At 36.8% G+C, this 12,988-nt stretch overlaps 1 protein-coding gene across 1 annotated transcript; it reads right to left on the bottom strand.

Annotated features, from left to right (window-relative positions):
• Positions 1–237: 237 nt before the first annotated feature.
• Positions 238–10,020, bottom strand: Crtam (cytotoxic and regulatory T cell molecule). The gene is made up of 5 exons (XM_013359961.3): positions 9,671–10,020; positions 6,688–6,771; positions 4,480–4,626; positions 3,171–3,257; positions 238–1,319 (listed from the first exon to the last, which is right to left on the bottom strand). Exons 1-5 carry the CDS (start codon positions 9,804–9,806, stop codon positions 1,189–1,191), a joined length of 585 nt encoding a protein of 194 aa, XP_013215415.1. The 5' UTR covers positions 9,807–10,020; the 3' UTR covers positions 238–1,188.
• Positions 10,021–12,988: the final 2,968 nt, after the last annotated feature.

The following is a 12,988-nucleotide window of genomic DNA, read 5'->3' as shown; positions in this document are numbered from 1 at the left end:
TCACAGTAGGATCTGGTCCCTGTAACAAATTACAAACTCATATATGGGTGTGCTTGTGTGTTATCTTAAAATTGGTTTATTCAGATCCAAACACTGAGAGATATACTACATAATGCCAGTTCACTATGCCTTAAATAAAATGGTAGGAAAAAATAAATAAAAATACATGTCCCATGTCACTTTCATATATATGTGAAGCAGGAAGTGTAACTTGGATCACAATCATTCGAAAAACAATTATACGTTCTTTCCTTTATTAAAGAATTTTAATTTTTTTAGACCTTTAAAAAAATTTTAATTTTTGGTACTAGAGATGGAACCCAGGGGTTCATTATCATTGAACTACCCTCCCAGCCCTTTTTTATATTTTTATTTTGAGACAAGTTCTTGCTAAATTGCTTAGGGCCTTGAACTTGTGATCCTCCTGTTTCAGCCTTCTCAGCTGCTGGGATTACAGGCATATGCCTCTGTGCCTGGTTTAAAGAAATTTTTAAAAACCATTCATTAGGTCAATGATCAGTCAATAAACTCATTATTTCCTTTTGTACATGGAAATACCAGGTTGTCTATCAGGTCAGCTTAAGTGATTTAGCAGTAAAGTCTAAGATAAGAAAGGCTAATTCTTGGGTCCTTCCTGAGCTCACAGCTTGTGTCTTGGGGCTGTTGGGTCCATCCTGGATTTATTCATTGTGATGCATGGCTCCTCCCTGTCACGTGTTGGTTACATCTTCTTAAAGTCCATCTTGAAAGTAACCTCCTAAGATCAGAAATCTTCTTTAGGTACTTCTCATCTCAAACATCTTTATTTTGTGACCAGAAGAAAAGATATTTTTAAAGAATTCTTTTTTTAAGAAGTTCTACTAGAGCCCGGTATCTAAAACACTCCTATTCTCTCAAGGTAAGATATTAGCTGGTCACATTGACCCTGATCCACAGGCTCAGGGGCTCTGAAGTAGTGTCAGGAATAATAGGTTCTTTCTTTCTTTCTTTAAATTTTTTTTTTTTTTTTTAAAACCATGAGCTTTCTGTTCATGGTTTGGTCCCCATGTTGCTGCCCTGGCTCAGAAGACACCATCTCACATTGCACTCAAGGGACACTTTTCATGTCACAAAACTGATGCTCCTTCCCACGGGCTGCTCCACTGATGGCGTGGCTGGCTGAAAAATCATCTCCTGCTGCAAGGAGCACTACACAATGCTCTCTGGGATATGAGTGTGCTTTCCTTCTAATTTTGAGTGTTCTGCATTTTCCTTCTTCTTTGTTTTTGCTTCTGAGTACAATCTCGTGATATAATTCATGCAACGTTTAGAGTGAGAAGCTGAAAAATAAAAGATAAAGATGAACATTTATCCTGAACAACATTGCACCCATTTCTTGAAACGGTTTGATGGGGCATCATAATTTTAAGGTCCACATCTGACAAAACCTAAGAGTCCTTGATACACATAAGTGGTCTGAATACATTGTTATACCTTAATTTTTAAAAAGTCTTGTTCACATAAACAACCTACTAAAAAAACTGAAATGAAATATGCAGACATTTATGCTGTATAACATGTGTGTTGCTAAAAAAAGCACAATGCCTTCAACAAAACTGCATATTAAAAATAACAGGGCTCATGGGAAATACAGGGCTGGGGGCAGACCCCTCGAAGCTATGCAACTAGACGTGGAGGCAGCTATTCAGAATATCTTTTAAATGTGCAAAAAAAAAATACAGTGAAAACATTGGATTTGAGGGTGCTGAGGCAGGGAGGATGAAGGAGGAGGTCGAATCCAAGAGAAAGTGCCACCTCCTATGAGCGTGGTGAGCCCCTGGGATATCCCTGTCTGTGGAGGACGGGCTGAGTGCAGGTCCTCATTTTAAAATTTCCTCTAAGTTGAACTGCAAGGGCTTCTGCTTTTTAGCAGCTGAGCTAAGGGGTTTTCTTTTCCTGCTAAGGGGCATAATTCTCCTCCCACTTCTTTGGTTCCCTCACCTGTGAAAAATATAGGAAGCTACACATTATATGACATCATTCTCTATGCTTTGTAACCCAAGGGTCAGTCAGATGAAGTTTACACATATTCCTCCTCCTTCCCCCAGTTCTCACAGAGTCAATTCACTGTGTCCCTGCCTTTTGTGAGCACATCTATTCTCTCTTTCCATGGTGCACTTACTAGGTCAAAACAAAACGAAAGACAAAGGTATTATAAAAGACCGGGGGCTTCCTACAAAAACCTCAGTCAAACCAAGTGAACCTAGAGACAAAGCTCACTATATTTCTTGAAGCTCCTCGAAGGCAGAATAAAGTAATCTGCATGGAGGACATAAAATAGTTGAAAAGTATACATTTCTTACTCTTCTCCCTAAAACTAGCCTACTGGATCTTCATCAAATGCCCCCCCACCCCACCTTCCTTCCCATTAAGATTCTTTTCATTTTCTCTACTTATTTTGCTTCAAGAATCACAATGGAGCTACCCAAAAGACCTGAAACATTTCTGCTTGAATTAGTTAAAGCTGATATTCATTTATTCAATACAACTTTACCAAACACTCCATTTGTATGAGGCCCTGTGCTAGGACCCAAGGATATAGGATAAATCCAGTTACTCACAAGATGAAAGAATATTGTGGTAGCTAAATCAAAGGCACCAGAAATCACAGTATGGTCTGGGAAGTGCTTCATAGTAAAGGTGTATGTAGCACACTCAGGGGCCCAGGAAGGACCCACAACACCCTAGTGTGTGACAGAAGTCAGGGGAGGCTTCCCCATGTGGAATACCTTCCACAACATGACATTAGCTACTGATTGATTTTTATTTGGGTACCAGAGATTGAACCCAGGGGCAATTAACCACTGAGCCACATCTCCAGCCCACCCCCATCCCTTTTTTATTTGTATTTTGAGACAGGGTCTTGCTAAATTGCTTAGGACCTCCCTATGCTGCTGACTTTAAACTTGTGAACCTCCTGCCTCAGCCTCCCAATTCCTGGGATTACAGGTGGGTGCCACTGTATCTGGCCCAATTATTTTTTTGAGATGCACTTCTTTAAATCTTCAAAGTGATTTGAGAGGTTGATTTTCTAGTTCTGCAAATCAAGCTTTGATATTTCTCCCTTCTCCTTAAATCGAATTGATAAATGAATCTTATTTTTCTAACATCAGGTTACACAGTTGACATACTTTGTCCATTTTTCTCTTGGGAAGAGGTTTCATCATTATTTGACCTTGATCTGTAACTTTCTAGGGTGTGTTCTGAAATTTCCTTTTCTGCAAGAAAAGAAAATTAAATTGTTAGTTTCTGGAGCCTTGGACATCATTCATATGTAGAAATGTTTGTTTGAATAAGTTGATGCCTTAGTAATGGAACAATAGCTGTCTTATCATGTTCCTGTGTACCCCCGGTTCTCATTAACTCAACATGGAGCTTTTAGTCTTTACTAGTATTCCTACAGGCACTGGACAAAGCACTATAAGAATGATGAAGTTCAATGACAGAAGAATAGAAGCAAATAATGTCCTTCAGAGGGGAACAAATGTAGGACCCCTAAAAGAATGATGGGGGTGAATAGTTAATGGGAAATTCTGAAATAATCCTATGGCATTTGCCTATTGAGCAGGCAGAGATATGATGAAAAGTCAGGCCCTGTCTCTAGGTGATTTGTAATGAGCATATTAGTCTAGTAACAGTCCAAAGAAGATATTAAACTAGTAGACATGATACTTAAAAAAAAAAAGTCAGAGATCTTCAAAGTTGCAGTATTTTGCCTTGGTAATACACAGTTCTGAGGGTACAGAGGCCATATGTGACTAGATCAGCACTGTCTAGTAGCACTGTAGAAGCCACACATGTGATTTAAAGAATTCTACTAGACACATTCAAGAAGTAAGAAGAAGCAGGTGAAATTGATTCAATAACATGACTTATTTGACTAGAACACCCATGATATGATTGTTAGTATGTCATATTCCTGCGTGAACATGCTAGTGTGTATGCTGAATTGGGTGTGTATTTTATCCTTACAGCACATCTTTTTAGGGACTAGTCACACATCAACTGATCAATAACCATCTTGTGGCTCCGGTACCAGATAGCACAAGTCCAGATAATGCCTTGGGAGGAAAGGATTGAATCCTGTTACATGTTTATAGGATGAATTGGGTAGACAATTATTCTAAATAACTTCTAAGGTTTCTTCTAACTCTGGTGTGTGTTGAGTTTATATATTTTATTATTTATTTTTAAAATTTATTTTGGTACTAGGGATGGAACCCAGGGGCACTTTGCTACACAGCTACATCTGCAGTCCAGTTTTAATTTTAATTTTGAGACAGGGTCTAAGCTGCTTAAGGTCTTTTTAAATTGCTAAGCTGGCCTTGAACTGGCAATCCTCCTGTCTCAGCCTCCCAAGTTGCTGGGATTTCAGGCCAGAGTGTGCCATTGTGTCAAGCCAGAGTCTATTTGTTTTAATCGGTATCTTTATCTACTCACCCTTCTTCCATATCACGTGTGCTTTCCGCAGCTTCATTATGAAGAGCTGCACTATGATGAAGAGGATGAAGATGAGGAAGGACACCAGGGTGAGCAGCAGAATGCCACTTTTCTTCCTCGTCAATTCGATATACTGAGGATTTGCTTCTACAAGGGAAATGAGAGGATTTTAGGCAGTGTTCTTTACATTGCCCTTTGATTATTGAGGGATACACAATACTTCCACAATGTTTTATAGGCGAAGTCAGAGCCCAGATGAAGAGATGGGGCAGAGCTTACTGCTGAAGGTAAAGAACACACATTATTCACGTTCTGCAAACAGGCAGAGCAGGCACACAAACAAGCAAAGCAATTCTGTAACAGGATGATTTGAAAAGTTGTTTTAATTTCATAGAAATACTTATTTTTCATTTTTAGAGAAAGCATGTAAGAATATTGACTTATTGTCAGGAGATTCAAATTAGCTGTAAGAAATGGTTTTTAGCAAAATGTAGTCAGGTAGCAAAAGAGGTTGTTAAGGAGATTGGAGAACTAACTAAATCAAATGAAAATCTACTTATCTTGGCTAGGTTAAATGTGACTCTTCATGAAGGCATTTGGGGATAAACAAGATGAGCTCTAAAAAGTATTTCTAAACCTAGAATTCTGATCCTATGGGCTACAATTTTGCTAAATGTTCTTCATCTCAACCAATAAGTAATTAAAGAGTGCCAGCCATGTGGAGAATATCATGCTTAGAGCTTCCTAAGACACAATTCCTATGTTTGAGGGGGTAGTTTTCTCTATATGTAAATAAATTAATTAACAAAAACAAACAAAAGTGAGATATCTTATGCAAAATTCTAGGTCCACATATGTTGATACAATAATGTGTTCCGGGGTTCAGAGTCAAGAGAGGTTGCTGAGGGCTGAATTGGCCAGGAAAGTTTTCAGGGAAGATACTGGCCTAGCAGGAGAAGCAAGGCCAATAAAGATGTTCCTCCTTCCAATCAGGCAGTTAGGATACACAAGGGAAGTGTGGCTGAAACATGATGATATTTTCAGAGAAACATGTGGATCTTGCAGGGACTCTTTAAAGGAAGGACTGCAGAGGTAGGAGGGGTGTACTTTATTGTGGTGTGTGGGGGGGAGCTCAACTCTGTGCTCCATACTTTGGGAAGCCATAAAGGTTTTCAGAACACAGGTATGCAGAGTGCAAAGGGATATTTTGTCAATAGGAGCCAAACATGGACCCCAGGAAGAGAAACTGATGTTACAATATCTCTATGAAAGATTATGAGGTTCTAAATTCAGGGGTGGCAGTGATAATGACAATATACCTGAAAAAAAAAAAAAGACTCAAATCTCCTTGGAGGGACTAGGGTTATGGCTCAGTGGTAGAGTGCTTGCCGAGCATATGTGAGGTACTGGGTTGGATTCTCAGCACCACATAAAACAAAACAAAACAAAACAAAAAATAATGGTTAAATTCTTAAAAAAAAAAAAAACCTCCTTGGAAACTGGCTGTTTTTATATAAGCTGGGGGGTATTGCATATGTATATGTCTACATTTATATATCCACAATTATAAAGGATTACACTAAGATTTGGGGCTCTGCTTTGGACAAGCTGATTTTGTGGAAAAAGTTGCTATTTGGTTTTTAGCAATGTTGAGTGAAGGAGATGAAAGAAAATTTGGTTAGAGAGACAGAAAAATGAAACTGGGACTAATGCTCAGAAGAATGTTCTGGAAATACAGGTATGAAAATCTTCCTCCTATAGGCAACAGTAACAATCTTGGGAATGGGTAAACTCTTTAAGAATTAAGAAAAGTACAAAACATGAAGCAGTAAAATTGGAAGTAATCCCACATTACCCAAATTTAATTTTTTTTTTTTTTTTTTGTGGGGTGGGGGATTAAACCTAGGGCCTTGTACATGTAAGGAAATCACTCTACAAACCTGAGCCATATCCCACATTTAAGATGTCAGGAAGAACTGGAGTTAGCTAATGAATACAGAAAAACTGTAGTTAGCAAAGGAAGATGTCAAGGAAGGCAGGAGGCAATTAAGTCAAGAAGGGACAAGGGAGTGATTAACCCATTGTGTCATAAAGGGCAGAAACGAGGAGAAAAATGAGGACTGGAGAAGGCCATTGAATTTTTCCAATTTAAACATTTCCAATTTAAAATGTCAAGGATTTATTCTAAACACAGTGGGTGATACTTACCAATGGTCAAGTCAAGGTACTGAGTAGTTTGCTCTTTCTCTTCCTTGTCAATCTCTGGTATACTGGAATTTTCCATCATTGAGACTATGGTGAAAGAAAGTAAGAAATGTTATATGCCTATGTCATCTATTCATGATTTTGCATATAACTGCTGTAGCTTGCATGCCTGTCCTCTCCCAATCTCATATTGAAATTCAGTTGCCATTGCGATGATGTAACCTTTAAGAGGGTGGTGAAAGCTCCATCCTCCATAAATGGATGGAGGCCATTCCTGCAAAAGAGTGGATTGCCCCTCTTGCTGTCTCTCCTACCCTTTCTTAGCAAGAAAGTCCTCATCAGATGTGGCCCCCTCATCATTGGACTTTCCAGCCTCCAAATCTATGAGCCAATTAGGTTTCTGTTCATTGTAAATAACTCAGTGTATACTGTTCTATTTTAGCACCATAAAATGAACGGAGATTATAGCTACCTATATAACTGTATATATTCTGACCAAAGCAGCTTGAAAGCCATATTAAGTGGTCCTCATTTTATTAAAAAAGCTCATTTTAAAATTACTGATTTAATTTTTTTATTTTCTCTTTTTAAATAATGTAATAATTATACATTTTTATAGGATACAGTGTATAATGACCAAATCGGGGTAGAGTTTTTATCTCATCATTTCTTTGTTTGAAACCTTCAAACTCCTCTCTTTTAGTTTAAAATATATCATTGTTTAATATAAACTATGGTTATTATGCTGTGCTGTGGAACACTAGAACTTTTTCCTGTTATCTAACTGTATTTTGGTAACGGTTATACAACCTCCATCTAGTCTCATTGCTACCCTTTAGTAATTGCTATTCTACTGTTTTACTTTTGGATCAGCTTTCTAAGCTTCTACCCATGAGAGAGAACTTGTAGCATTTATCTTTCTATATCTGGCTTATTTCATTTTGAACTACTATTTCTTGCAAAAACACCACAAATAGTTGCAATGGTTAAGTTCCCTTTGACTTACTATTTTTTTTTTAGGCAAATGTTTATTTTTACTTTACTTATTTATTTTGTGGTACTTTTTTATTTTTTGAGAAGGACTTGCTAAGCTTCCAAGGTTGGCCTAAAACTTGTGATCTTCCTTCCTCAGCCTCCTGAATTGCTGGGGTTAAAACTACGAGCTGCTGTGCCTGGCTAGGCAGACACTAGTTGAAAGCTTACCACATACCAGGCCCTAACTGAGCGCTTGCTATCTTTTATTTCTTACTACAGCGAGGTTTTGAGGAATTAATAAATCACCTAAAGTTCTGCAGCAAATTCATGGCAGAACCAACATCAAAAGAGTATTTTGGAATTCTAGAACCCCAAATTTATACTGTTATTTCATACTTTCTTCCTGATCAGGAATATTAGAAAGAAGGTCCTTAGGACACTTCAAAATAATCACTAAACATGCAGATATGGCATCCCAAGGTTTTGAATAGGAACCTATAATCCCAGGTGCACAAAACAATGCTTTTTATATTGAAGTAAAAGCCTCAGTTGTCATTCAAACTTCTGGTTGCCTCTCCTTTAGAAATAGGATTTTCTAGGATGATGTTGCCTGATAAGACAGATCATAAAAATAGAAGATGGCTTTTTCAGATTTTGTTGCATATTTTTTCCAAATTTTCTTTCTCTCCCTGTTTTTTTCCATTTGAAGTCTTTTTAGCTCATTGCACAGCGCCACTGTGTGGACCCAGAGGGGAATGAAGTCTTCCATGCTGCTGAAAATGGGTGTTATTAGTGACAATAAAATCACAGAAATTGGAAGCTGAAAGGAATTTTAGAGACCATATTTCTTAAATCCTATGTTGTATAAGAAAACACAGAGCAGGAAATTGAGTTGCTCAGTAGTGGTGCTAGCCAATTTAAAGACAACCAGATTCTAAACACGTTTAAAAATATTGGCTTATTAAAGCAAGTGATGTGGCTGTTCCACTTCATAATATTTTCAATTTCCATTGCCCTTGAAAATTGTATGGTACATGTTGTATTTATCAGTGTTTAAAACCCCCAAACATTTACTTTTAAACATTATTCAAGGTACACATTTCTAAAAATGTGATCTGATACTCAGAACTATGAACATGATAATGATGTGAAAACACTTATCTTACCAAATGAAATTATTATAGAGATATCACAAGAAATAGAAAAGGATCATAGAAGAATTTATGGCATCCTGAATGAGACTTTCTTGCTCAAAACACCAAAACAAATTCATTCATCTGTTCATTAAATAACATTTATTCATTCATTCTGAATTTTCTGAGCACTTGTTATTTAGCCAAAGACTATGCTGGGTAAACTATCAGGCTAAATTAAATATATGATTATTGCTCCAATTTAATCATCTAGTGAATTCACTGCCTAAAGATCTGGGAATATAAAAAAATTAAAAATAAAACTGTAGTTATAACCCAAGCTTTCTAAATTGGTCTTATAGCTCAATGCTGTCATAAAAAAAATGACCTAAGTTTTTGACAACCAAGTAATTGATGTGTCTTCAAAGATGATTTTGTTATTCCATAACAATACCAGATCCCAGCTCCTCCTTCTGGGCTCTGTGTGGAATGAAATTAAATCTGTGTTTTGTGTTTGCTCTGCTCTAGGCAGGGGAAAACAAGAATGAGTCTCCTCATAAATGAATTCAACCTTGTCATTTACCATAGAGGAAATTCAAGTTCATAATCGTGTGTGCAATTTTGTGTGTGCGTGCATTACATCTCCAGCAAAATAGTACTGAACGGTCAAGGCATGCTGTTGCTCTCTTGTCCTCCATTATACGTCAGCCCTCCTGATGTAGCCCTATTTCAGGACAACACAAAGCTGGAGCCAGTGGGAGGGGAGGGGGTCTTGTGTGGTCTTATTAAAAATTAAAATAAAAATATTCTTAAAACTTATAATGACCTTCCCAAGCAGGCACGATCTTTTGTCACGTTTCAGTGATTTAGACACTTACCAGTACTCGTGGGCTGCTGAGGGTCTTGAGAGGAGAGAGAGCTTTTCTCCGGAGCATCTGAGGCTGTCTCTTGATCAGTAACTAGGAAAGGGGAAAAACAAAATTCTGCAACTACAGAGAGCAATTTCACCCACATCGTGCTCAGTAAAACAGAACGTATTTGCCTGCTACTTCCTTGTGGAGGTTTTGCAGAAACCTCAGAGCTGTGTATTCCACAGCTCTTGCTCTGGTTTTTCAATCTGTACCCTGCTGGTTGTCCATCTGTTAACCCGACCAGCTTGCAAATGCAGCATGCTGGACTTGTGAGTGTTGGTGCACTTGGCAGCAGTGGGCAAATGGTGTTCACTGCCTCTGTCTGTATCCATCTACCTGTCTGTCATTCCCTCTACCTTTCTGACCATCTGTCTACCCAACTACACATCTATCTTCCTATTTATCACTTAGATGGCTCTAGAGTCCCCCCAAGCCTAGGTTGAATTCCAGTACTGCTATTTGCTGGAAAACCTGCCTAATTTATGAAACATTCAGTTTTTTTTTTTCTTCTCGCAGAAGTGGACATACTGACAGCATGGACCTCTTTGGGTATTTTTATAAGAAGTAAGAAGCTAATTCAACAACATAGTACAATGTCTTGATGTTTATGGAGCACAGTGCTTACTAAATATTATTATATAATATTGAGAACTACTTCGAGATGTTTCCAAAGGTTCAGTTTAGGATGGATTTCACCCATCAGTGAACAGGCCCACATCCAGGAAGAATGTAACAACTACTTGTCAATTCACCAATATGTGATGTGTGAGTAATGTCTCCATGAAATTTGTGTGCTTCTCAGTGTTTATTAAATCTAGAAATTCTCTGTGGTTTTGAAGGTGTATCTTATTAATCAAATATGTGTAATTTTTTTGGAAAAGTATAAAAGCTTGAGTTATGCCTAAGAACTCTGGGAAAAGAAAGAATTATTGAGGAAATGTTAGAGAACTAGTAATACAGTAGTACCCCCTTATTTATGGGGGATGTGCTCCAAGACCACCTATGGATGAAGCTGTGGATAATGTCAAACCCTATATATATACTGAGGCTTTCCCTACACATACATACCTATGACAAAGTTTAATTTATAGTCACAGGAAGATATTCATTGCAGTAAATAATAGTAAAAATGACAGTTATAACAATACATTGCAATGAAAGTTATGTGACTATGGTCTCTCTCTACATATCTTACTTTAACTCAGCCTTCTTGCTGAACCACTGGTAACTGAAACCATAGGAAGCAGAACCACTTATAAGGAATAGTTGTACACACTATAAGTCTAAAAGAAGAAGACTATTGACAATGCAAAGAGGAGAAAGTTTGAAATCTAGTCAAATATAAATGCTGGAAGGATATGATAAAAGTGGCATCCTGTGGGAAGTACTAGGGACATGTAAAACACAATTTATCAATAATGATGGAAGTCTTTTAACATAGTAATTAGTATATGAATTCAGATGATTATATGTTTGTGTATGTTTATATATGTATAATTTGCATATGTGTATGTTTGAACTAGTTATATATATATTTAAAACTAAAATTTGTGTGTACTTTGATTTATCCTCTCAGTTCACACGCTACTGAATAGTTGTATTTAGACTTTGTTTTGATTAGGTGGACTCTAGCCACATTTACCTCCCTAGTGGGCCAGAATGTTATAGACCTCTGCTATGCACTGTGGTATACATTAACTATACTGTCTACTTAAATTTTAATTAATTAAAGTTAAATGGTATTTAAAATATAGTTCCTTGGTAGCACTAGCTGCTTTTCAAGTTTGAATTCATGTCCACCACTGTAAACTTGAAGGCATCTGATGATATCAGTGATGGTATTATGGAACAGATTTTGATACTGAAATGTGTCAACGTTTGAAAGATCTGTATAACTCTGTAATTCAGTATTTTCCAAATGACCAAGGCATAGTGTTAGGAAAATCATGCCAAGGTAAAAGATTCATTCAAGGTGCAAAATAATTCAATGGATTTTAATATAACAGAATATGAAAAGTTCATTTATAGGGTCCAGGTTCCACATAGGAACTAACCTTTAAGAAGCTACATCTTGTTGAGTATAATCTCAAAGAACAATATCCACAATTATTAAAAAAGGCTATTAAAACTATTCTCTAAAATGATATGTGTTTGTGTATATATATATATACACACACACACATATACACACACACATTCAATGGCATTTTACTCATCCATAACGGATAATAAAATTCTATGTTTTTCTAGTAAAAGGATGAAATTGGAGAACATCATCCAGTGAATTAAACCAGGCTCAGAAAGTAAATAAATTTTTGCCTGTTGCTGTGATCAGCAGGCCTCCTTCAAACTACCACATGATTTCCATGGGCCCCTTTCTCTTCCAATTACATATTTTTGTGAAGTTGAATTATGTGTAGTTCAAGCAAAACAACATATTGAATATAAAAGTTATAAGAATCTAATTGTTTCTATTAAGCCAGATACAAAAGAGGTCTTCAAAATGTAAAACAATGCTCATTTTTAACTAATTTTTGGTATTACAAAATATATTTTTTAAAGAAAAACATGCCATTTCTGTTAACATTTTGTGAAATTATTATTTAAAAATAAAAGAATAAGTACATATTTTGGATCCCTCAGCTTTACTTTCCGATAGGTAAATATTGACAGATATAATTTAAGTAAGTAAAAGTTCTTTGGGGTCTTCAATTATTTTTAAGAATGTAGAGGGGTGCTGAAGTAAAAAATTTGAAAACTGTTCAATTTTTAAAAAAATCTACAGATAAGTAACAGGAAATCAAAATTCCTCATTGAGAAGACGAAGTAAGTGGTTCTGAAGAGTCTGATCTCTAATACACCTCGTGTAGTGTGGCACCTCATGGACGTGGTTCATTGCCCCCCCACCCAGGTCCTACGCTGGGATGAAAGGGTCAGAACTCTCACTTGTAAATGTGTTTTATAAGCATCCTCAGCTAGCAAATGTTTTAAACTAATGACTATTTGTAATATCTGAATGTCAACCTAGACGTAGCTCACCAAAGAAAGAAGGTCATAAACAAATGGAAGCCACCACCAGCTGATGCTGGTCCTCTTTGAGTACTTAGAGATCTGATTATGGCACTAGATAGTCAATAGATCACAAATACAACTCATCTTAGCCTATTATTATAAATATTTCTAGATGTAATTTTGAGACATATAGAAGTATAGCATAAAAGGAGGGAAAAAATGATAGGTGGCTTGAAACATTGCTGAAAAGTAAAAATACATTCCCACCCAACA

Source organism: Ictidomys tridecemlineatus, chromosome 4 (genome assembly GCF_052094955.1).
Source record: "Ictidomys tridecemlineatus isolate mIctTri1 chromosome 4, mIctTri1.hap1, whole genome shotgun sequence".
NCBI lineage: Eukaryota > Metazoa > Chordata > Mammalia > Rodentia > Sciuridae > Ictidomys > Ictidomys tridecemlineatus.
The sequence above is the reverse complement of the archived record's forward strand: the minus strand, read 5'-3'. Positions and strand labels throughout refer to the sequence as shown.

Excerpts from the sequence above, each read along its gene's own strand:
- Crtam (XM_013359961.3), bottom strand. The coding sequence starts at position 9,806 with ATGTGGGTGAAATTGCTCTCTGTAGTTGCAGAATTTTGTTTTTCCCCT. Across the intron at positions 4,627-6,687 it reads GTACCTTGACTTGACCATTG|AAGCAAATCCTCAGTATATC; the intron begins GTAAGTATCACC and ends TTTCCCTTGTAG. Across the intron at positions 3,258-4,479 it reads ACACGTGATATGGAAGAAGG|AAAAGGAAATTTCAGAACAC; the intron begins GTGAGTAGATAA and ends CTTTTCTTGCAG.